Source organism: Rhinopithecus bieti, unplaced genomic scaffold, assembly GCF_001698545.2.
Source record: "Rhinopithecus bieti isolate Rb0 unplaced genomic scaffold, ASM169854v2 scaffold_44948, whole genome shotgun sequence".
Lineage (NCBI taxonomy): Eukaryota > Metazoa > Chordata > Mammalia > Primates > Cercopithecidae > Rhinopithecus > Rhinopithecus bieti.
Genome location: NW_016818762.1, coordinates 720,714 through 746,853, shown reverse-complemented (window position 1 = coordinate 746,853; position 26,140 = coordinate 720,714). Strand labels below are relative to the sequence as shown.

At 43.2% G+C, this 26,140-nt stretch overlaps 1 protein-coding gene and 1 pseudogene across 1 annotated transcript in view; both read left to right on the top strand.

The window, feature by feature from the left end:
• Positions 1-26,140, top strand: part of RYR3 (ryanodine receptor 3) — a 580,605-nt gene that overhangs the window by 387,699 nt on the left and 166,766 nt on the right. Inside the window, exons 39-43 of the mRNA XM_017857433.1 lie at positions 6,530-6,803; positions 8,157-8,271; positions 10,384-10,513; positions 11,678-11,781; positions 17,742-17,877. Of these exons, the coding sequence (XP_017712922.1) occupies positions 6,530-6,803; positions 8,157-8,271; positions 10,384-10,513; positions 11,678-11,781; positions 17,742-17,877 (759 nt within the window). The remainder of the gene's footprint in view (positions 1-6,529; positions 6,804-8,156; positions 8,272-10,383; positions 10,514-11,677; positions 11,782-17,741; positions 17,878-26,140) is intronic.
• LOC108518789 (complement component 1 Q subcomponent-binding protein, mitochondrial-like) lies at positions 3,545-4,367 on the top strand (annotated as a pseudogene).

The window sequence follows — 26,140 nt, the reverse complement described above, 5'->3', positions numbered from 1 at the left end:
CCGGCTAGTTTTTTTTTGCATTTTTTAGTAGAGACGGGGTTTCACCGTGTTAGCCAGGATGGTCTCGATCTCCTGACCTCGTGATCCGCCCGTCTCGGCCTCCCAAAGTGCTGGGATTACAGGCTTGAGCCACCGCGCCCGGCCTACACTTTATTTTTTATTAAGTGCTTCACATGTATTAGTTTCTCCAACTAGGCTGTAGTGGATAATAGTTGTGTCTTGAAATAGTTTGTTATAGAGTACTTCACCTCGGGCGTGTAACAGCTACCCAGAAAATGCTGGTCAGTTAAAAGCTAACTTAGAAGTAGCATGACTGGAGTTAGCTACTCAGATGAAGACAGGCAGAAACTTGTGAATTGGATATGTCCTGAGTCCTGGACACATATCAACTTCAGGGCAAAGTCTCCTGTAGTTGACAGCTTTAGTTTCCAGTATTAATTAGAGCAAAGTCATTGCTGGAGGATCAGTTAATGTTGGGGACAAAGAATTAAGTGCCTCCCCTTCCAGCCTGCAGCCCACGTTTCTCTGTGTATGTGCAGAGCAGGCTGAAGAAAGCCATGCAGCCTCAGCATAATACAAGCCTGGCTCCCTCCTTGCTTAGAAGATGACTGTTCTTAAGCCCAAATTAAGGAGAAGAAAAGCATTAGGAGCCCTTCAGGCTAGCAGGTTGCCCTTTGGTGAGGAATGAATAATAGCCAGGGCCCTTGACTGCCAGGATTCAATTTTCAAAATAATGATTCTTTAATCCTCACTTTATTTCTCAATGTGAGGTGTCTTACTCTTCTTATATGAGATCCTCTTCTTACATGAGATGCTCACATTTAATCTCACACATACCCCACTCCCATCCAGAAGTAAACATGGAAAGCTTCCTAATCTGTAGATTTCTAGGTTCAGGTCTCAGCTACTTGATCAGAATCATGTAACCCTAATAGAACAGGTTTCATTTTAGCTGGAGAGAAAGCTTTGGTTTCCAATCACAGCCTCACTTCAGCGTAGGCCTCTTATATAGGTCAGTGGTTCTCAAACCCTTTGGTCTTGGGACCCCTTTACACTATGGAAAATGACTGAGAACCCCAAAGGCTTTAGTTTATGTGGATTATATCTATCAGTGTTTACCAAATATAAAATTAAAATTAACATTTAAATATTTATTCATTTAAAAATAAAAGCCTTATTATATGTTACATAAAAATACTTTTATGAAAACTAAATGTTTCAAAACAAAAAGTGACATTTCTTTGCGTGATTATAAATCTCTTTAATGTCTGACTTAATTGAAGGCAGCTGGATTCTTATATCTGGTTAAAGAATAGGAAGAAAAATGGCCTTAAATATATTATTGGAAGGGTAGTAGTATTTTTCATAGCCTTTTCCAATAATTGTGAATATTCTTCTGTAATACTATATCTGAATAAGTAGTAGTTTCTGAAAAGTTAGTTGGCATGTGGAATCTGAAACTACGTTAACTAGATTTTATGTACTTCGTTACATAAAAGTTGTTGGTCTGTCTCACACGTTGAATGGATCTTTTACCTATGAATGTTTTTGTAACATCATTCATTGATCATTGAGAGGTTATTGGTTCACTGAGTTAATCAGAACTTCCAAATCGTGACACATTTCATTATAAAATGCTTTTAAAATCACATTTGTTAACGTAGCTTAATCAGAAAAGTCTGTAAGTGCTGGGAAGCTATTGAACTCCCAGTGGCAGATAAACATTTTTCAAAATTCTGATTTTCACTTTAAAGCTCAACTTTCATTATTGGCAACAAATACTGTCATTTGAAGTGAAAGGCTTGCTTTTTTCATTTTCTTCATTTCATTTTTTTCCAGTTAACCATAGTTTGTCGTTCTTTCATTAAAAATGGCATTCCATGAAATAAGTGGCTGGTTTAGCTCACAACTCCATCACGCAAGTGCTTTACCTCCAGAAAAGCCACTGAACTTTGATACATAGCAAAAGTGCTTTTACTTCTTTTCTTTCTATGTGCCAATTCTATCACACAGGATATTTTAAGGATGTAAACTCAAGAGTTTATGATTAATAAAAATAATTTTTACTGCTTTATTCAAGACATCCTTATGTGAAACTGGGCATTTATCTGGAAGTGTGGCAATAAAAAATATAGTTGGATGCTGCTAACTCGATTCAAGCTACGGCACAAGCAGTTTTACCCACCATTACTTTTGTACCATCAGTGCAATTATCAACACAATGAAAAAGGCAAACAATGTCTTAGAATTTTTATGAAAACACCTTTGGACTTAAAGGGTATCTAAAGGGTCTCGGGCCCCCAGGGCTCTGCAGATCACAGTTTTATCACTATTGGTAAAGATGTCAGTAATAGTTCACCTTTATTAAACCTACAGTATGTGCCATCCATGGTTATATTGCATTAATTAGTTTAATCATGAGATAGTCAGGTATATGGAAAGCCTAACACAGTCCAGAAAATGTATTCTTTTTAACTTCTGGACTCTGGTACATTTTGGCTGCTCCGCTGCTGATGCATGGGAGCTAATTAAAATCTGAAGAATTTTCAGTAGCATTGCCGCTAGGGGTATAAACCTCCATTTTCACAGTCCCAAAAGTGTTTAGACCTTGAGAAGTTCATTGATTCTGCCTGGGTTTGCTTGGTAGGTCCTGAGTCTCTAGTATATGTCAGATGACAAACTATGCTGTGTGCTTTTCATGGCTCCTGAAAATGTCCCCTTCTGCCCCTCTCCCTCTGAATTTTATTTATTTTTGTAGTTATTGTTTCTCTCACTTACCGCACCTTGGTTTCACAGTTCAAAACATTGTACAATACATATGGCTTTAAATGTCAGCCTTCCGTAGAATTACATCTGCCTGTCAGTAACGCAGCAGTAGGTCTTGCCTCCTTTTCTGGCAGGACCTGGGGGCTCCTTTTTTTTGTAAACTGTACTTTAGCTTGGTCACACAAATATGTATCCCATTCTCTGACACTTACTGCAAAGGCTTGCCTGGACAGAGAATGGAGTGGAAGCTGTTTGCTGCTCCCTGCTTTGAGGCTTAAACGCTGTTTCCTTTCCCATTTGCCCTCTGGTGAGGTGTTTTGCTTTACATGCCCTCTAGGCCATAAATATTTATTTGGATTTTCGAGTCAGTGTGAGGCTAAGAGCTTAGCCAAATCCTGAATTAATCTGAAAGCCAGGTTAAGGGAAACTAGTATGTACTTGGTTTTATTATGATTCTGTAAAATTCTCCATTGAAAAGAAGATGGTCCTTGAGCAGATTTAGTAATTCCAGCAGATCTGATTATTGCTTTTCAAGAGTGGCGGGGACTGGGATAGCACTTATTACATCTGCAGAGAATTGTTTTGTTAGTCATGAGAACTATAACTCTTCCAAGCCAAAGTATATGTTTTAGAGGAAACTGTACTGACAGGACTAGAAAAACTCAAATTGGGTCTGAGGGTCTACATTTTTGTCTTGCTTTCATTCTTACTACACAAGTAATAAGAGTGCATCCATACGTATTTGTGGTTGTCTCTGATGCTGCCTCTGTTGTGCTGCATGCCTGATGCCCTGGGCTCCAGAGTTACTGCCCTCTGCGCTACCAAGCCTGCCCCACTGCTCCAGCAGCAGCCGGGTCCTGTGCCCGGCCCTTTGTGCTGCTCAGTGTGCACGTGTGTGGAGTCTGCGTGGCAGCCTGGCCTCCTGCGGCCTCCTAGGCCCTGTGCCTGTGGCTACAGTGGCTGTGTGCTGTACACAGAAGGAGACAAAGCTTCCGTTGAATTCCTGAGTGATGAAATTAAGGAGGAAAGGGATATCCAGAAGCATAAGAGGCATTCCCTCCCTAAGAGGTCTGGAAGTTGGGAGCTAGAATTTAAATGGAACAGAAGCTAAATGAGGATGGCAAGTTGCCAGAGGAAAGATCTCTGTCACTTTCAACAGTATCAGTAGCATCTCACCCACATCTGATGGTAAGGAGGAGCCCTCACAAGGGCAGTAGGTTGAAGAACAGGATTCTGAATTAACATCAATTCCCAGTTTCATAGCTGAAGTTATGAAGAATGATAGCAAGAAGGTCCTGGTGCCGACTGTCACTATCAGAGGATGAGTTTGGACAAGAAGAGCAGGTAGAGAGTAACATTTTCTCCATCAAGGAAGTTAGCTTTCAGTCCAATGGCAAGTCTGAATGGAAGGACCTTAGTACACACTTGACACAGAGTCGCCGGACTAGGCCGTGTATTATTTCCTTGAGGACCAAGGGGTGGACAGCGCTTTTGTGGATGGGTTGGTGCAGCTCAGCACAGTTACGGAGCATCAGGAGGATGTTACTTTTCTTGAAGATCTCAAAGTTTCGTCAAGAATCAGCAGAGTAGACAGCTACTGAAAGCCTTAGTTTTATGGCAGGCTTTGGCCAATGAACAAATCCTACTGTGAAGCCAGGCACTATCATCCTAATACCATGAAGAAAAGAGCAAATTTAAATTATTTCTTTTGTGCTCTCATTTACTATTCGTTTGTTTTTTTCTGTGCAAATCTATTGTTACTAGCTGTTGTTTTTTTTTGTTGTTTTTTTTTTTTTGTTGTTGTTGTTGTTGTTTTTTGAGATGGAGCCTCTCTTTGTCGCCCAGGCTGGAGTGCAGTGGCGCGATCTCGGCTCACTGCAAGCTCCGTCTCCCAGGTTCACACCATTCTCCTGCCTCAGCCTCCCGAGTAGCTGGGACTACAGGCACCCGCCACCACACCCACCTAATTTTTTGTATTTTTGGTGGAGACGGAATTTCACCGTGTTAGCCAGGATGGTCTCGATCTCCTGACCTCATGATCCGCCCACCTTGGCCTTCCAAAGTGCTGGGATTACAGGCGTGAGCCACCGTGCCTGGCCTAGATTTTTAAAATAATATGACAGACAATAAAATTAGGGTTTCTCCTCCAAAATCTATACATGTGAATTAACTAGAAGATGCGGGAACTTTTATATGTGGACTCTGAGGAAACAGGCTTCTGACAAGGAGCCCAGCATAGCCCTTCAATAACTTTGCCCCTAGAGGATACAGATATTATCTAATCTGACAGGTATTAGTGGGCAGTCCCTGCCTAGTGAGATCTCTTAAGAACGTCTTTTAACTGCGCTTCTCTCTGACTTGGGTGTCCTTTTTTAAGGTTTTCAGTTTATGTCTCCTATCTGAATCTAACACACCCACAGGGTTGATAGACACAGCAGTAAGTTAAATTAATCCTTTACATCTAGGGCTCTTTTAAAGCTTGGTAACTGAGTTCTATTTTTATATCCTTACGATGAGCCAAGACTGTATATAGAGCAGACATCTGCCATCTGTAGTGATACGGAGTAGAAACCTCGACTATTAAAGATGGCATGGGCTACCAGCAGCACTGATCTGTTTACTCCCCTTTCTTTCATTGATTGACTGAGTGACCTTCATTGTCCCCTTGGCTCTGCCTGGCCTGAATTAAGGATCTTCCTGCCATCCATACCTTGTAGGACTGTGATATGCAGTGCCAGAGTAGGATGCATTTGTGATTTAACAGCAGCATGTCTCACCTCTGTCGTCTTCTGGAAGTGTGGATGGTATGGGAAGGGGTGAGCAGTGCTTTCCCAGCCATTCCAGCAGGTCCCCTTCCTCCTTTACCTCCTACGCCAGTGCCAATCAGCAATTTGCAGGGGCTTTTTAGTCTGACCTCTGAAGGTTCCACAGCTGTTCTGAGTCCCAGTTCAGTGGTCTTTCCCTTTACTTGTATAGACAGTAAAATTTCTGTAAAACCAGTATGAGCCCCAATAAATTCTGAATTCAAAGGCATTGTGGTTTTTATTCTCTTGATGCTTATGAAAGGAGTCCAAGATGCAGTGTCAGCTGACTCTTGCCAAAGATATAGTGCAAAAAACCTGTTCAGACTCTAGGGTGATGGTCAGATGTCCCATTGTAAAGCCTTTAGCGCTGTTCTCTCAGCCCAGCATGGATGCAGATATTGTTTAATCAAAACAGAATGGTTAACACCCTCAACTCATAATTGGGATATTCTTTTATTATTATATAGCCGATTTATTTGTCTTTTGATGATATATTCTACTTCTGTGCATGTCATACCCAACCCTTAAAATACAATTTTTTTTTTGTTTTGTTTTTTTGAGACAGAGTCTCACTCTGGTGCCCAGGCTGCAGTGCAGTGATGCAGTCATGGCTTACTGCACCCTCAACCTCCAAGGCTCGAGCAGTCCTCCCACCTCAGCCTCCCGAGCAGCTGACTACAGGCGTGTGCAACCGCACCCAGCTTTTTTTTTTTTTTTAAAGCAACAGGGTCTCCCTTTGTTGCCCAGGCTGGTCTCAAACTCCTAGGCTCAAGCAGTCCTTCAGCCTCAGCCTCCCAAATTGCTAGGATTATAGGCATGAGCCACTGCACATTGCCTGTAATAAGAATTTTGTAACCTCATCCAATGATGTGTCTTCTATTTGCATGAAGTGGCTGAAACACCCAGCTCTCCCTGAGCCATGACAGCCACAGTCCGGGTCCCTCCTGTTGTCCTTCCAGCAACATTGAAGGAGCTCATCTCACAGACGATGATCTGCTGGGCCCAGGAGGACCAGATCCAGGATGCAGAGCTGGTCCGAATGATGTTCAACCTCCTCCGGAGGCAGTATGACAGCATCGGGGAGCTGCTGCAGGCGCTGCGGAAGACGTACACCATCAGCCATGCCTCTGTAAGCGACACCATCAACCTGCTGGCTGCCCTGGGCCAGATCCGCTCCCTCCTCAGTGTCAGGATGGGCAAGGAAGAGGAGTTGCTCATGATCAACGGGCTGGGGTAGGTGGCTCACAGTTCCGTACCGTTCTCTCTAGAGAGCTTTCTGTGGGAAAACTGACTTACCTTGATATATGGATGTAGTGGAATCAAATCATATTAAATCTTTGTGTGACCTGATTCCAGTCTCACTCCTCCTGGGGTCGTAGCCTTTGTACCCTGAGAGACCCGACTACTCGCAGTGAAAGGCATTGCTGACAGAAGTGTGGAGGAGTCTTGGAGAAAAGCAGTTATTGGGTTTTAATCTTTTGAAAATAGCCCCAGGGAGCCCATTTGGAGGAAGGGACAGTGTGTTCAACCCAAGACAGAAATTATCTGAGTGCTCTGAAAAACTGCCACTTCATCTCTCCCTTTTCTCAGGACTAGCCTAGAGTCATTTTTGTTACTTCATTGAGATAACTTTCCCCTTAACGGTAGCTCATGGCTCTCCCTTAGAAGCCATGTAGTCAAACAAATTCATAGCATTTTAGACGTCAAATGGATTTCCTTTAATTATGTACTGTAGCACTTCTATTTTGCAGTTGAGAATACTAAGGTCCAAAAAGATTCACTAACCAGCCTACAGTTTTACTTTATTAGAATCAAGAACCAGACCTACAGGCCTCCTCCTACCTAACTTTTCATCCTACCACCCTTGAGCCAGCAAACCAAAGGAGCATCACCAAGGTGCAGGAAAGGGACGTTCAGGATCCATGGGGGGGAAATGCATGCATTTGTCAAACTCATTTTCAAAGAGAGATCTTATATAAATGAAGAGACTTTTATGGGAATAGAATACAGTTAGAGAATTATTATCTCCCCCAGCCTTCGTAGTAGACATAGCAGAAGTAAAAACTGGCAGTTGCAGGTGGTGTTCCCTGCAACCCTCAAGAGAAGGGGAATGGGCCAGCCAGAAAGTAACCATCCAGCAAGGGAGTACACAGCAAATTACCAGGCTCTTTCTGTATTTTGACTTGCCTGCAACTGTACTCTGTGAGTGTATATTGGATGACTTAAAGATATAATTGTTCTTACATGTTAATGTCGTGAGTTTTTAAAGCCTATTGTCCAAAAGCTTCTTTGGTATCTAAAATTATTACAAGAAAAGAAAAACAAGGGATGTTTAATAGGTCATTAGAAAGAAATGTTTCAAAGAGAAAGAGCAAGTACTTAGAAGTAGAGGAGCACAGAATATTTCTGTCAGCTAGAATGGCCCTGCACATATATTCCACCTGACCTAGGGCCTTCTTATTATTTTGTTCAGCCTGCCACTTTCATATTACTTCACACCCTCATGTGTTTGTGTGTTCTCATCCCTGAATTTTCCTAGCCTATAAATAAACAGGTGCTGAAGACTCTCTCTGATCCTTACCCTAGAGACATAATGAACAACAAGGTGTTTTACCAGCATCCCAACCTCATGAGAGTCCTGGGCATGCACGAGACGGTGATGGAGGTGATGGTGAACGTGTTGAGTACAGAGAAATCTCAGGTAATGCTAAAAGGAGAACCTAGCCAGGACTTGTCCCTTGCGGCAGGAGCACATGAGGTGACTTGTTCAGAGCCACATGGCTGGTGTCCCTTTGCCTCGGTTTCTCTTCCAGGGAGAGGTAGGGACATGCACAGTGCCAAGAAGGAGCCAAGCGATGGGATAATGCTGCTGGATGGAATCCCATTGTGTAAGAGCTCTTGAAGCTTGGAGACTGTCTTCATTAATCCCACTGGGCTCTTCAGTTGCTAAGTTTACTTCCCGTATTCTGCAACCCTGCGCTTTCCAAGATGGAATAGCTCTGACTGCCACTTAGGAGCCTGGTGTGCCTTGTGCTGAGTCAGGAGAAGGCTGTGCTAAAGGAGAACAAGATCTCAGTAGTGATCCTGGCAGTGTTTCCCCAGAAGTGTTTGTGTTTCCTCTGTCAACCGGGCTCCTGAAGAAGCCAGGTTTCCTTGCCAGCTCCCCCATAAGGAGGCTGCATCAGGGGGATCTCCTGTTGGTAAAGGGAGAGGAGTGGGGATAGGACACAACTGGACATTTATCCCAGCCGGGCTGGGGTCCTCCTCACAGTTAAACTGCTTCCACAGGCAGTGGATAGGGTATGGCTTCAAATGTCGGAAATTCTAGAATGCCAGGGTCCTAGGAAGGGTGATTTCTGGTGCAGTTTCATCAGCACTACTGGGGAGGGGGGGCGGGTGTGTAGAAGGAACAGAAGCCAGGGTCATGTTCCTCATGGGCTTCCTTCTGATTTCTTGGGAAAGTGAAATCTCTCCAGAAGATCCCTGAGCACATGTCTGGATGCCTTAGCCAGCAGATAGATTATGTTTCTGAATCTTATTTCTTAGAGCATCCTCTGTAATATTAAAGGAGAAAATCAAGGTCGTCTTAGGATCCTGAGCAAGGTTAACACTGCCACCATTTATTGAGCATTGTAGGATCAAAAATAAGATTTGGCCCAACCAAGAGATACTGGTTACTTTGTTAAGCAGAAAAGCCAAGCACAGTCAACAGGAATGTAAGATGGCATCTTTATGCTAGACTGCATGAAACAAATGACAAGTGCTATGGAATCCCTTAGAAGAGCAATTATCAATGACAAAAGTAGTCAGGGAAGACTCAGAGAGTGATGCCTTTCAGACTCGCACAATGGTAGAGGCCAGCCTTGACCCAGGGCACTTGGGTTTTGATATACTGGTGGGCCTTGTGTGTCTACGATCACCTGTGTCTATCTGTCTGTCTCTCTCCTCTCTCTCTTTCTCTCCTCTGTCTCTCTCCTCTGTCTCTCTCCTTTGTCTCTCTCTCCTCTCTCTCTCTCTCTCTCTCTTCTATCTCTTCTCTCTCTCTCCTCTCTCTCCTTTGTCTCTCTTCTGTCTCTGTCCTTTCTCTCTCCTCTTTGTCTCTCCTCTCTCTCCTCTCTCGCTCCTGTCTCTCTCTCTCTCTCTCTCTCTCTCTCCTGTCTCTCTCTCTCCTCTCTCCTGTCTCTCTCTCTCCTCTGTCTCTCTCTCCATCTCTGTCTTCTCTCTCTCCTCTCTCTCTCTCCTCTCTCTCCTCTCTTTCCTCTCTTTCCCTCTCTCTCCTCTCTCTCCTCTCTCCTCTCTCTCTCTCCTCTCTTTTCTCTCTCTCTCTCTCTCCTCTGTCTCCTCTGTCTCTCTCCTCTGTCTCCTCTCTCTCTCCCTCTCTCTCTTCTCTCTCTCTCTCTTCTCTCTCTCTCTCTCCTCTCTCTCCTCTCTCTTTCTCTCCTCTCTCTCTCTGAATTCTGTCCACTCCCTTCCTACTTGGAAACAACAATAGCCTGGTAGAAAAAGGTCATGCAATTTCATGTGACTTCTGAGGATGACGGATTCTTGTTTGACATCTGTTTCTCTTGGAGGAAAGGTATTTCAGGAACTATAACTATCATTCAGTATTTTGGGGAGCTTCTTCTTGGGTGTCCACTCTCTGTCTCTCCTATGAATCAGTCTTGAGAAAAAAAAAAAAAAGGAAGGAGAAAGTTCATTGTTCCAAGTGTTCACAGCTTACGATACTTTATCCATTTAAGACTCTGAGGTCAGAGTTTTCAGAAAGACTTCATGATAGATTCTTTTCTCTGACACTTTGTGCTTCTCCCTACAGATCGCGTTTCCAAAGATGGTTGCTAGCTGCTGCCGTTTCCTTTGCTATTTCTGTCGAATTAGCCGGCAAAATCAGAAGGCCATGTTTGAGCATCTGAGTTATCTTCTGGAGAATAGCAGTGTTGGCCTAGGTGTGTAAGTCTTCTTGTAATTTCCACATCCAAACTTGAAGGTTACACTCTGCCTTTGACCACTTAGAAAATACAGGGAAAGAAGCCACATGCATGCTGTGATATTTGTAAATACTAGAAGAGACCCTGCCTGACTTAAAACAACTGAAGTAACGATGCCACAACAACTGAAGTAACGATGCCACAACGACGTTCTCCAACATAAGTAGAGATGTTGCTACCAGCCAACATTGGTGACAGATTAGTGTTGGCATAGTCATACAGTTTTACCTCATCTCTCTTAGGACCAGTGGCCCGTGGTTTACAAAATGCCGCTGGGATTGCAGATGTAGTCTGGGGGCACAGCTCTTCCCAGCCCACTCAACTGACCAGGGAGCAGTGCTGATGAGACCAAGGTCATGGATCCGATCTCGTCTTGGCAGACTGGCTGCAAGGCTGCATACCTGTCCATCAGCCTCCCAACAAATGCTTTCCTTAGCAGGGAGGCAAACTGGCCAAGAGCAATCGTGGATAAACAGTGTAAATGCACCACCACCACTAGAAAAACAAGTCAATGCATATGTCTTACTCATTGTTCTGGATATAAACGAAATGAATTTGTGGCATACACAAATACTTACACTTGAAAACTGAAGTTTCAGGGGTTTTTATTTCTCAAATGCAACCTCAGGTTACTAACCTTTTTGTAAAATGTCACCTGAAGTTTTCTTAATTCTAGCCTGAGAACCAAACAAACAAGTCAAAAACAACATTGGTGACCTGGTGAAACTATATGCGCTAATGCTGTTTGATGCTATTTTTAAACTCTAGGTGGTAGCCCCAGAAATACCCAAGTTCCACTGGGCTTTGTTGGTCAAGTGGCATCTGATATGGGGGCCTCAAGAAGTTTTGTGTTAGAAAAGCACTTGGAAATACATGGTCCGGGCTGGTAGTGTGAACCGATTTTCTACTAATTCGTATTCATGGTAATGAATGTGGGGAGAAAGGCTAGCTAATAGAGCTGTTCTTAACTCAAGTGGACTGTCGGGTTGGAGAACGGGCGTGTAAACCAGGTTTCAATGTGTTTGCTGCCCTCTCCTGTCCGCTTATGTGCACTGCAGTCTCAGCTCAGTGCCGAGTGTCTTCCTCTGTCCCTTTCTTGCTAATTCTCCCGTCCTCCCTCAGCCTCCCCGTCGATGAGGGGATCCACCCCGCTGGATGTGGCAGCGTCCTCTGTGATGGACAACAATGAGTTAGCGCTGGGCTTGGAGGAACCAGACCTGGAGAAGGTAACTGGCCTTGGGGAGGCAGTGTGGTGCTGCTCTCTTCCGCCTGTAGTGCAGCTAAGTTAAGGATAAGCAGACCACGGATGGAGTCTCTGTCACTGTATCCTCATCTTGGTGGGCTTGTAGGGAAAGCGTGGAAGAATGTGCGTAACTGGTAGCAGCACAACGATTACGACCAAGGGATCTCCTGTGAGCACAGGTAGCCAACTTCAGAGACATGGATATGTGGGCACTGGTGTTCGTGTGTGGAATTCCAGCCTCTTTGGTCTGCATGGAACATCACCAGATGCCTGTGGTTCCTAATAAAGTTCTGTGTAATTTATAAATTTATAAATGTACCTATGGAAGGAAGAGACATGGCAGAATACTGTATAATCAGAGTCCTTTCCGTGCGCGACTGAGGCAAACTGAGCTGCCCTCTGCTGGGAGGTGTGAATGAAGCTCCTGGCGGTGACGATGGTTGGGGCCGCCTCACTACATCTTTTCCCCATCCCTTTCTTTCAGTGGTGTCCTTGACCGGAGGGCTGGCAGGACTCAGAGTACGACTTTCTGAGTGTGGGGAAGAGCAACCTGGGAATGGGGGGGTGGGGGCGGTGTAGAGAAGAGGGACATGGGCAAGTCACAGACAAGTCAAAGGTCATCATTGTGTAGGGGGTTTGGGAGCACGCGGAAAAGGGCACCTGAGCCTACCTAGGGGATTAGGAAGGTCCCTCAGAAGCAGTGGTGACCTGAGGGATGAGTAAAAGCTGATCAGCCACGTTGTTGGGGAAGAATGCCAGGGATGTTTGCGTGTCCCAGAGGAGAGCATGGCGTGCTGCGGAGTAGGAGACTGGGTATGACTGAAGCACAGAGTGCCTGGGGGATGTGGTAAGAATGAGACAGAAGCAGTGAGGAATTGAACTTGATGCTACCGTTTCTATTAGTAAGAGAAATTCATGCCCATGCACTCTGCCAGGCTTTATTCTGAATGCTTCCCGCAGATGAACTCACATGATCCTCAGATCACGCCCTTTCATTATTGCCTGCCAGTTACGGGCAAGGAAGTGGAGGCATAAAGAGATTGGGTGGCATCCTCAGCATCGTGCGGATAGTCAGTGGCACAGCCAGGCATCGAGAGAGCGTTGGGCTCCTGAGGCTGTGCTCCTACCCATTTTGTTACAGGAGGTCACCGTAGAGCCAAGAGTAGTGGAAACCACTGGAGAGTGTTAGGCAAAGGGCCAACACGGTACGATTCATATCTTAGAAAACACCCCAGTTTCAGTAAGAAGAACTGATTGGAACAGAAATAAGTCCTGAGGCAAGGCGGAGAGTTTATGCGGTAATCAAAGCCCAAGCCTGTGCTGGCTTCAGTTAATGTTGATGCAGTGGGTGTGAGAAGTGTTTGAAGCCAGGGGACCTATCTGTCAGAGGACAAATGACAGCCATGAATTCGATATCAGTTCAGCCCATGTTTTCCTCTAAGGAGTGCAGGAGGTAGAGCAGATCTGAGGAGGCCAGCCATGAGTCTGGGTTCTGTCAAGTTTAAGGAGCCCCGAGGCCCCCAAATGGCAGTGCCAAGTAGGGAGTTGACTGCGTGGCAGCAAATCTCAGGAGAGCTCTCTGAGCTGCAGAGGGAGTGCACAGAGGGTGGCTGAAGCTCTGGGGGTACATGAGGTGACTCCGGCGGCTGGTCTGGAGCAAGAAGAGAAGCATAGCCAGGCCGGAGCCCTGAGGACCGCCAGCATATTTAAGGGAGTCACTGAGGAAAAGGCACCAACAAAAAACATGAGGAGCAGCCAAGAGGATGAGAAAACCCGGAAAATGTAGTGTCTGAGAAGCTGAGAGGAAACACTGAGAAATAAATACGTATTTTTTTCTTCCTGTCATGTAGTGAAGGTGAGTTGGCTCAAAGAAGACAGGGTGAGGAACGAGAGAGAGGGGATGTCTTGATGAAACGATTATGGCAGCAGATGGCCTTCCTCTAGCTGAGGCAGCCGCACAGACCACATAGATTTACCGCTCACGAAGATTCTGCTATTTCAGGCCTTGGCAGAGAATCGTTGGCTAAGCTGCAAAACCATGTCTGATCTATTAAGATGAGATGATAATTACCCACCAATAATTCATTGACATTTTTGAGTTAGTAAATTCCATTTCAAAAGCATTCAACTGATAATTACCGAGGGCCTATCATGAACCAGACAGACAAAACGCCCGTGTTTATGCAGCATATTTCTAATGGGAGGAACTTCTGTTGCAGTAAGAGAGGATATTACTTTGCTGGGGCTGCCATAACAAAGCACCACAGCTTGGGTGACATAAACATCAGAAATTTATTTTCTCACAGTTCTGGAAGCTCCGAGTCCAAGATCGAGGTGTGGGCAGATTTGGTTTCTTCGGAGGCTTCCCTTCCCGGCTTGCAGATGGCCGCTGCTTTGCCATGTCCCCACGTGGTCTTTTCTTTGTGTGCACGTATCCTTGGTATCTCTCTCTGTGACCAGATTTCCTCCTCTTTAAGGACATGACCCCAACAACTCAGTTTAACTTGGTCACCTCTTTACAGCTCCTTTCTCCAAATACAGAAACATTCTGGGATACTGGGGGTTAGGGCTTCCACATGTGAAATTTGGGGGAGACCATTTAGCCCATGACAGAGGGGTTTCTCTTTCAGTTGGTCATTTTATTTTGTTCTTTAAAGTATTTTGAAATATCAAAGAGACATTTTTAGAATAATATTTTGAGGTGGCAAATAAATTTAAGTAAAAGTATTTTTATTATTTTGTCAGATTCAGTAAATATTTCCAGTGGACTTATAAATCATTATTTTCCTTATAAATCATTATAAGGAAATGATGTGTCCCTTATAAATCATTAAGTTAAAAGCAGGAATCAAGGAAAGAATCTATTTACTGACCTTACCAAATATGATATTTATCAAACAACCCCATTACATAATAGAAGAACCTTGCTTTTTAATATTCTTTTAAAAGAGGGTAGACGCTTTGGCTCACGCCTGTAATCCCAGCACTTCAGGAGGCCAAGGCAGGTGAATCATTTGAGGTCAGGAGTTCAAGACCAGTCTGTCCAACATGGCGAAACCCCATCTCTACTAAAAAGCAAAAATGAGCCAGGAGTGATGGTGGGTGCCTATAGTCCCAGCTACTCAGGAGGCTGAGGCAGGAGAATTGTTTGAACCCGGGAGGCAGAGGTTACCGTGAGCCGTGATCGTGCCACTGCACTGCAGCCTGGGAGCCTGGGTGACAGAGCGAGACTCCATCTCAAAAAAAAAAAAAAAAAAATCTGTTAAAAGAAGTCCCAGTCAATATAAGTTAGGGTTAACTTTAATAAGCCCTCCAAGCTGCAAAAGGAGTAAGTGAAAATGACCAGACCAGAGGGAAATGTTAGGCCCTATAGGCCTGTGTTGTGAAGGATACCATCTACCTCCTACATACGCACACCAAGACTCAAGCACCATGCCACTGTCAGTGCCTTGCATGAGAGCTTCCATCAATGCTGTGTCTATTCATGGTCTCTGCTTCTAGCGGGAGAGACCTCAGCCAAACTCTATTATTCATACATTTAGATGACAATAAATAGCTCATTGTTTCAGGTAGTGTGATGATAACCCATGCTTGTGTGAAAAGCAGCTGAATGCGTCTTCTTTGACAAGGCAATACCACAAGGTTTTGAACTCCGTATTCTATTCTCAGCCCCAGTTCATCTTTTGAAACCATGTTGCTCAGCAAAGACGTGGAGCCTCCGTTGGAAGAAGTCAGATGTGATGAATGCAGGCTAGCAAGCTGGGAGAGGGGAGAGATAGGCACTCGAGGAAATCTGTAAAAGGGATGAGGTTTGCCACACCATTTTCAAGTAATTGGGGTGGCTTAGCACACTGCCATAGACTTTATTTAGCCCAGTGTCGGGAAATTACCCAAGTTTGGTTCACAGGAAAGAACAGCAAAGGACTGCTATGCTGGAATTTCTCCCTTCTATTGATCACGACAGAAATTAGGTCATTTAGGATTGAACAGTAGCCCCACCCCAACACATACGCATACACACATGCAAACACACACACACACACACACACACACACAGTCTCTCTCTCTCTCATGGGCAATTATAGGAGCCTAGGAAATATCTACACCTGCAATCTTGAAAATTCTGCCCAGTTCTGGCCCTTATTGATGCTTGCCTGACATTTTAAAGACAAAATCAAATCTGAACTCTAAACAGAATGTTATCTTTATTGGTTTAGAAGGAAAAAGTGTGGTGACAGATTCTTGCTGAGTTTTGCCTTATTTTTATTATACTTGCAAAATAGAATATTTGACATCAGTAAATAACTGATTCATTGAGCAAACGTTTATTGAACAGCTACTATGTGCTAGCCCCCGGGGGTTAAAAAAATTCTTAAAAACACCATCCCCGACTTTGAGGATTTGGGAGCACTGTGGATTCTCCTCTTCTCTGTGTATACATAAAATATGAAAGGTGAAATTAGAAGAGCAACTGCATTTTAAACAAGGTGTATTTGCCAGGCTTTTTGCCTGATAGCTGCTGAAAAGTAGAGCAGAATCTAAAATCGTCTATAAGATCCTAGCACAGAGATCTCACGATGAGTGTCTAGTAACCTGGAAGCAAAGAGACCACCACCAATCCCAGTCCTTAAAGGAAGAGGATCTCTTTTTCTGGCCATCCCAACCTTAACATCTTGGCTTTTGACTTTGGACAGCTGTTGTGGATGCGGAACGAGAGTAGACTCCCCTGATTACTCAAGGGCCCGCTCTGGGTCAATCAGTGACTGAATAGTGTGGCCTTGCAATACCATGGCCAAATGAACATGGGCGGCCCCCAGTGGGCCCTTCTTTTCCTGCGCTGTTATCTCCCCAGACGTAGGCTAGCTAGGCTTATTTTAAAACGACAGCTCCCTCTTGCCAGAACTGGAAAAACCAGGAACTGACAGTACATGGTGTGTTCCTACATAACAATGATAATCAATCTTGTTAATTACTTGGAAACAAAAAAATGAATTGGAGACTCTTTCTAGCCTCTAGGGAAATGGAAGCCTTTCGGTTCTTAGAATTTCACAGGCCTCATAGCTATCCAGTAAAAAAAAAAAAAAAAATGAGCAGTTTTTTTTGTTTCTTATATATGTGTAAGATTTATTTTAAATTTTATTTTGTTAAAATATACAAAATGCATATTTTACGATCTTGAAATTTTTTAACTGTGTATTTAACTGTATATGTAGTATTCGGTACTTTTGTAATGTTGAACTGTCACCACCATCTATCTCCATAACTCTTTCCATCTTGTAAAACTGAAATTCTAGGCCCATTTCACAATAACCTTCCATTCTTCCCAAGAATGGAAGGAGCCCAGGGGAGCCCAAGTCCCTGGCAACCACCGTTCTACTTTCTGTCTTTATGGGTTTTACTACTGGAATTACCTCATAAGAATGGAACGATACAGTATTTGTTGTTTTGTGACTGGCTTGTTTCACTTAGCGCGTGTCCTCAACGTTCGTCACATTGTAACATATATCAAAATTCTGTTCCTGTTGAAGGCTGAATATCCCATTGTAGGTATATATCACATTTTGCTTATTCGTTCATTCATCCATCAATGGCCACGTGGGCTCCTTCCACATTTTAGCTTTCAATTATTTGGGGGTATATACCCAGAAGTGGAATTGCTGGGTCATTAAGTCTGATTTTAATTAATCTGATTTAATTAAATCAGAACTAATTAATTAATTTAATTTAATCAGAATTAATTCTGATATTGATTCTGATTTTAATTTTCTGAGGATGTCTAGTACTGTTTTCCACAGTGGCTGTACCATTTTACATTCTCACGAGCAGTGCACAAGAGTTCCACCTTCTCCACATCCTCAGCCAACACTTCTTATTTTTTGAGGTGTGTTTTTTAATAGCCATCCTAATGCGTGTGAGAGAACACTTTTGTACTATTTCTGGCAGGTGGTGACCTACTTGGCAGGCTGTGGCCTGCAGAGCTGCCCCATGCTTCTGGCCAAAGGATACCCTGACGTCGGCTGGAACCCCATCGAAGGGGAACGCTACCTGTCCTTCCTGAGGTTTGCCGTCTTCGTGAACAGTGAGTCCCACATTTTTCCATACCTTTTATACCCAGAATAGCATGATCATGGATACGTACAAGGAAAAGGATATCCTTTCCATTGCTTCTGATCCAAAAATAGGGGTTAGGTGGCTGGCAAGAGAAATCTCCAGGAGAATCACAGGGGTTTGGTGGCTGGCAAGAGAAATTTCAGAGAGAATCAGGCCAGATAAAGATAAAGAGTAGAGTCAAGTGAACAGAGCACTGAGCATTAGTCCCAGATCCAGCAAGAAACTCACTGCCTGAGGTTGGACGTGTGGCCTCTCTGCACTGTAAAAGGGGACCTTATGAATATCACAGTTGATACCTCATCTGTTTTACAGAGCTAAATGCATATGTGCATCTAGATCCCTGGACTGTTCGATGGATGGATGGATGGATGGATGGATGGATGGATGGATGGATGGGTGAATGAATAAAATCAAGTATAACTGAGTAGCTGTAAAAAATAAGTAAACTCCCAGGAGAAAAAAATTGCTATAGCAACCCTAAATGTTATTCTTCATAATACAATCTACCTCCCATTTATAGTGAATTCCAACACTACCAGAATTCTTTAGTTGCACTGGAATGATATGCTGAATATTATGTAAAATAAGTGGGGTACTTTCTTGAAAATAAGCGTTGTCTCCTAAGAATTTTTGTTATAATACTAATTCACTTGTATTGACATTATACTTATAGTCCCTCTGTCTTCTCTTAGTTTGGGGTTCCAGGCTAACAAATTGTACTAAGCAGGTTAGGTGATCTCAAAGAGAGATTGCAGCTAACACACAATCATGCTAATTGTTCTAAGTATAAGAATTTGTCTCAAAATATGTTGACATAATGTGATCATTATATTCCCAAGTGCTTTTCTTATTGTGTCTCTACCCTCCCATTTCACCTGCTTACTTTTCTTCACCATACTAAGCTATACTATTTATACTACTAAATATAGTCTTAATATTTAACTGTTTTCTTTTCTCCTTGTCCTGGTTAGATTGCAGGCCTTGAGGTGGTTGTGTTTTATTCCCCTGGGACCCACCCAGCCAACTTCCTAACCAACTCTCTCTGCTTCTCTCCGTGTATTCATCACTGCATCCTTCTGTATTTATCACCAGCTTTGTTAACCTCCATTTTCTTCTCTTGAGGGCAGTTTTAGAGTATCCTCTAATAGCCTGGTTCACTTTGTATCCGAATTATCACATGTCCAGAATTAATGCAGAGTTAATGTAGGAGTAAAGCAAATTTGTGGGTGTATGAACTGGATTTTAAGAATTTATACAGCTCACCAAATTATGTAAATAGATTGTTTGCAGACAAATCTGATCAAGCCAGGACCAATTTATTCATCTTGGTCACCTTCACAGTCAAGATCAAGAGCTTTTTGAGTCATTTTATGAGACCATCTACCTGGATTGTGGAGGTAAAGGAATCCACTGGCTCTCGTTCTACCCAGACTGCCTAAATTCTAACACTTGCTTTTGTGGGTTAGGTACACCCATATTGAACTAAACTCTAGACCAAAATGTTTGGTCCATCCCTTTTGTTTTCAGATTATTTTATATCTTTTCAATATATTTTCTGCACTACAATTTTATAATGCAACAAACTCTGGCAAAATGACCCATCAATACAAACGTTTGTGGGTTTTAGTTTAATGTTTATTTTGTCTCTGTAATAGTGTTATATATATAAAGTTTCGATGCCGCAAAAGAAATAGCACTCGAATATAAAATTTTCTTTTTAATTCTCAGCAAGGCAAGGTACTTCTATAGAAGGGTGCACCCTTACAGATGGAGCAATGGTGAGCTCACATTTGGACAAGGGAGGGAAAGGGGTTCTTATTCCTGATGCACATGGCCCCTGCTGCTGTGTCATTCCCCTATTGGCTAGGGTTAGACCACAGAGGCTAAACTAATTCCCACTGGCTAATTTAAATAGAATGACAGGGTGAGTGCTTTGGTGGGAGTCAAGACAGAGCAGGGAGCAGGTAATTGGAATGAGTTAGGGTGGAGCAGGTGATCAGAATGAGTCAGGGTGGAGTAGATAATCGAAAAAGTTTGCTTTACGAGGAAGTTTAAAACTGGAAGACAAAGTATTGAACATATGGACATACTAATTCTTTGAAAAGAAATTTAGAACTCATATCTAACAAGACCCATGTCTAATTTTGGCAAAGGATGTCGGCTTCTCCTTTCAAAGAATTTTCAGTCTTTTAAGGGGAGTAGACATGGACAGAGATCACTACAATAAAAATAAGTGGAGTAAGGCAGGGAGAGAGCACTGAAGGGGTTCAAGAGAGGAAACTTATTGAGGAGATCAGAAAAGGCCTAATGGAGGAGGTGATGTTAGAGATAAGCTTTGAAAGGTCAAGTTTCCAAATACATAGATTCAGTTAAGGAGCAGCATGTACAGTGGCTCAAAGGCTAAAGCATGCTGCGCTTAGGAAACCTAGTGCTATTGTTTAAATGTGTCCCCTAAAAAGCATGTTTTAGAAACAATCCCGTGAGTTGGGAGATGGGGCCTAATTGGAGGTGTTAGGTCATGAGGACCTAACACCTCATGAATGGATCAATGCCCATTATAAAATGGCTTGAGGCCACAAGTTCAATATCTTGCTTTCTTGTGCACACTCTCTTGCCATGCGATGCCTTCTGCCGTGTTATGATGCAGCAAGGAGGCCCTTAACAGGTGCACCCCCTTGATCTTGGACTTCCCAGTCTCCTGAACCATGAGCCAAATAAACCTCTATATTTTATAAATTACCTAGTCTTTGATATTCTGTTGTAGCAGCACAAAACAGACTAAGATACCCAATGATCTGTCAGTCTGGAGGGTAGCTGCATGGATGGCAGTGGTAAGACATGAGGTTTAAAAGGTAGGTGGTTATAATGGGGAAAACCTAAATGCCAAGTTGAAAATTTAGTATTGATTCAGTGTGTAGAGAACTGCAAACCTTTTTAACAGAAGAGAGACTGATGGGTTGATACCCACTTATGGGTTCTATGCTCAGGTTAGAATAATGAGTTTATAAATTATTAGGGTGTTGGTAAAAGGGAGTGGAAGAGATACATTTCAAACAAATTACAGAGGTGGAATTCATAGGACTGTATTAGGCCATTCTTGCATTGCTATAAATAAATACCTGAGACTTGATAATTTATTAAGAAAAGAAGTTTAATTGGCTTACAATTCTGCAGGCTTTATAGGAAGCATGGTGCTGGTATCTACTACACTTCCAGTAAAGCCTCAGGGAGCTTCCAATCATGGCAGAAGGCAAAGATGGAATGGGCATGTCTCATGGTGAAAGCAGGAAGAAGAGGGAGAGAGTGGAGAGGCTGGAGGTGCCATACCTTTTGTTTGTTTGTTTGTTTGTTTGTTTGTTTTGAGATAAGGTCTCGGTCTGTCACCCAGGCTGGAGTGCAGTGGTACAATCTCAGCTCACTGCAGCCTCAACCTCCCAGGCTCAAGCAATCCTCCCATCTCAGCCTTTCAAGTAGCTGGGACTATAGGCATGCCAGTGAATCTACCATCCTGGGGTCTGGAGAGTGGTAGCCCCTCCCCATAGCTCCACTAGGCAGTACCCCAGGAGGGACTCTGCATGGAGCCTCCAACCCCATATTTCCCCTCTGTACTGCCCTAGTAGAGGTATTCTGTGGGGCTCCACCCCTGCAGCAGGATACTGCCTGGGGACCCAGGCTTTTCCATACATCCTCTGAAATCTAGGTGGAGGCTGACAAGTGTTCTCCACTGTTGCATTTTGCATACCTATAGGCTTAACACTACATGGAAGCTGCCAAGAGTTATGGCTTGTGTTCTCCAAAGCTGCAGCCTGAGCTATAGCTAGGCCCATTTGAGCCACAGATAGAGTTGGAGCAGCCAGGATATATGGGGAGCAATGTCATGAGGCTGCCCTGGGCCTGGCCCACAAATTAATTCTTCCCTCCTAAGCCTCTGGGCCTGTGATGGGTGGGGCTGCCGTGAAGGTCTCTGAAATGCCTTTGAGGCCTTTTCCTCACTGTCTTGGATATTAGCGCTTGGCTCCTTTTTAGTCATGCACATATCTCTAGTAAGTAGTTGCTCTACCTGCCACTTGATTTCCTCTTCTGAAAAAGCTGCTTCTTTCTCTGCCACATGGCCAGGCACAAATTTTCCAAACTTTTACACTCTGTTCTTGTTTAAATAAATTTCCAACTTTAAGTCATTTCTTCATTCTCACATCTGAACACAGGTTGTTAGAAGCAGCCATGCCACTTCTTGAACACTTTGCTGCTTAGAAGTGTCTTCCACCAGGATACCCTAGGTCATCACTCTCAAGTTCAAACTTCCACCAATCCCTAAGGCGTGAACACAATGCAGCCAAGTTCTTTGCTAATGCATAATTTGCATGATCTTTGCTCCAGTTCCAAATAAGTTCCTCATTTCCATCTGAGACCTCAGCAGCTTGGACTTCACTGTCAGCACTTTGGTCACAACCATTTCACTAGTCTTCAAGAAGTTCAAACTTTCTGTCATTTTCTTCTGAGCACTTCAAACGCTTTCAGTCTCTGCTGCCTACTCAATTCTGAAGCTGCTTCCACATATTCAGGTGTCTTATGCAATACCCCACTCTTTGATACAAATTTTCAGTATGAGGCCATTCTTGCATTGCTATAAAAATAAAAACCTGAAACTGGGTGATTTATTAATAAAAGAAGTTTAATTGGCTTGTGGTTCTGCAGGCTTTACAGGAAGCATGGTGCTAGCATCTGCTTGGCTTCTGGTGAAGCCTCCAGGAGATTTCAATTATTGCAGAAGGTAAAGGGGAAATAGGCACATCATGTGGTAAAAGCAGGCGTAGGGCAAGGAGGAGGTGCCACACACTTTTAAATGGCCAGATCTCTGAAGGGGTGGCCTGCCCCTACACACGTGTGGGCCTGCATTTGTTAGGTGGAACGAGAGACTTGAGAAAAGAAATGAGACACAGAGACAAAGTATAGAGAAAGAAAAAGTGGGCCCAGGGGACCGGTGCTCAGCATACAGAGGACCCACGCCGGCACCGGTCTCTGAGTTCCCTCAGTATTTATTGATAATTATCTTTACCATCTTAGAAAAAGGGAAGTAGCAGGATAATAGGATCATCGTAGGGAGAAGGTCATCAGTAAGACATGAATAAAGATCTCTGTGACATAAGTTTAAGGAAAAGTGCTGTGCGTAGATACGCATATGCAAACATCTCCATAAACTTTTTAGTGCATAAAGAGCAGCATTGTGCTAGCAAGTCCCACCTTTTGCCCTAAGGCGGTTTTCTCCTTTCTCAGTAAACAGAACTTACAATCGGGTTTTACACAGAGATGTTCCATTTTCAGGGAGGGGCAGGAGACAGATGCTTTTCCCTATCTCAACTACCAAGAGGCCGCCTTTCCTCTTATACTAGTCCTCCTCAGCACAGACCCTTCACGGATGTCAGGCTGGGGGACGATTAGGTCTTTCCCTTCCCACGAGGCCATATTTCAGACTATCACATGGGGAGAAACTTTGGACAATACCTAGCTTTCCTAGGCAGAGGTCCCTGTGACCTTTGGCAGTGTACGTGTCCCTGGGTACTTGAGATTAAGAGAATGTTGATGACTTTTCACAAGCACACTGCCTTCAGGCACTTGTTTAACAAAGCACACCCTGCACAGCCCAAAATCCGTTAAACCTTGAGTCACTACAGCACATGTATGTTGCAAGGACAAGGTTGGGGGTAGGGTCACAGATTAACAGAATCTCAAATACAGAACAAAATGGAGTCTCTTATGTCTACTTCTTTCTATATAGACACAGTAATAGTCTGATCTCTCTTTCTTTTCCCCACAATCTCTGAAGAACTCACTATCGTGAAGACGGCACCACGCCGTGAGGCATCTGCCCCCACAATTCAAACACCTCCCACCGGGCCCCACCTCCAGCATTGGGGATGACAGTTCAACATGAGATTTGGGCAGGGACAAATATCCAAACTGTATCAAGGACTGAATGGTGATGTTGATGGCGGAGCCTAGGTATGTTGAGAGAAAAGGAACAGAGGTACAGAGGTCACATTGAAGCTTAGAGATTTGAGGGTAGAGAGAAAGAAAGAAAGATGTCAGAAGAAGCAAAATGATTTGAGATGGAAAGTAATAAGCTTGGCTTGGGTCACATTGTATTGATTTTTCTGTGTACGATACCCATATAGAGATACCCTTAATTGAATTTATAGGATAGAAATCCGTCAATCAACAGATTAGAACTAAGTAGATTTGCAGTCCATCGGTAGCTCAAATGCTTCACAGTAGGTTGCCACAGGCAAAGGCATGAAAAAAAAATATGGAGAGTATGAAAAAGAAAAATGAGAATATTTCTGAATACTTAGGAAGAGGAATAGTGGCTCAATCACAACAGAATGTTACAGAGGAGTTTGGGCTGGAGAATGGAGTATCTTGGGTTCAAATTTGGCTCTATCATTGGCTAGTTGTGTGAATTTAAGCAAGTTAGTCAAAATACCTAACCTCAGTGCTTTTTTTTATGTAAAACAGAGATGATAATAATGTATGCCTCACAGAGTTGTGAGGCTTAAATGAAATAATCCCTGGAAAACTCAGATCAGCCCAGTGCCGGAAACCTTATAAACTTGTCGTTATGATAGTTGTTGTTCATGACCTTTGTGAGAGTGGTAGGGCATTTGAAATGGGAAAACTGTAACAAATAGATTTCTTTGGGATCTCGAAGCCCTTTATAAGTCCTTCTGTCTAAAAGTGATTCAAAAGGACTTTCTGGATACTTTTGTGACCTCTGCTCTGCAACGAAAGATCAAAGTGATATAAGGAATCGTGGCAGATGACGGGAGCATTCATGGTGGGTGTGGTAGACGATGGTGGGTGGTAGGGGTGTTCATGGTGGGTAATGGTGAGTGGTAGTGGGAGCTGTGATAGTGGGTGATGAATGGTGATGATGCTAGTGATAGTGGAATATGATAGTCGGTCAGTGGCTATAGTGAGTTGTAGGGTGATTGAGGTGGGTGGTGGTTAGTGAAGGTAGACATGGTGATGGTGGTGGGTGATGATGATGGTGATGATGGGATATGATGGTTGGATGGTGCATGGTCATACAGGATTGTAAGGGTGAGTGGTGAATGATGGTGAGTGATGATGCGGGTGGCGAGGATTGTGGTTAGGATGATAACAGCTAACACTTACTGAGCGTTTACCATGTGCCAGGCACTGTTCCAAACACTTTTACATATATTAACATAAATTATACGACAATCCAATGAGGGAAGCATCTTAGGCTGTTCAGGTTGCCGTAACAAAATACCATAGACAAGGTAGCTTATAAACAACATAAATTTGTTTCTTACACTTCTGAAAGCTGGGAAGTCCAGGACCAAGGTACTGGCAGATTCAGTGTCTGGTGAGGTTTCTGGTTCATAGATGGTGCCTTCTCACTGTGTTCTCACATGGTGGAAGAGGCAAGGCAGCTCTCTGGGGCCTCTTTTATAATGGCACAAATCCCATTCATGAGGGCTCTGCCCTTATGACTTAATCACCCACCAAAGGCCCTACTGCCTAATATTGTCACCTTAACAGTTAGGATTTCAACATGAATTTTGGAGGGTCGGGGGACACAAATATTCAGACCACAACAAGTGGATGCAATTATCTTCATCTTATAGATGAAGACCCTGAAGCTTAGATTAAATACCTTGCCCAGAGTCTCATAGGTAATAGAAAGTAAAGCCAGAAATTGAATCAAGCAGTTTGATTCCAGAGGCCAAACTTTATGAACCGTTGTATACTATTGTCTTCCTGTCTCCCTAATGAACAAGGAAAAACAACATTTTCTCCTTTGAGCTTGTCAAAAATTGTCGTATTATTTAATCACTGTTTGGTGCTAATTTTAAAATGTTAAGCCAAATCAAAACTTTTAGTATATCAAAATAATGGAATGAGAAAACTCTTTCTAACATTATTTTACTATTATTTCTTAATGTTTGTAGTAAATCTTCTTAAATATTTGTCTTTAAGAAAATGTTTTAAGGCATGTAATTTGCTTCTCTTTATTTTTATTAGCTGTTGAGAATTTTTGGGTTGTGTTTAACTCTGAAAGTAATGAAGTCGATAAGCTTCTATTTTCCTGGCGGTTGCAAACACTGTAGCCAGGCTAAGCACAGATATGTTTGGGTGTCTGAGATTAATCCCTTCCTATTGTAGATTCTGAGAAGGAAAAGATTTCCTATCCACAAGAAAATGGAAAA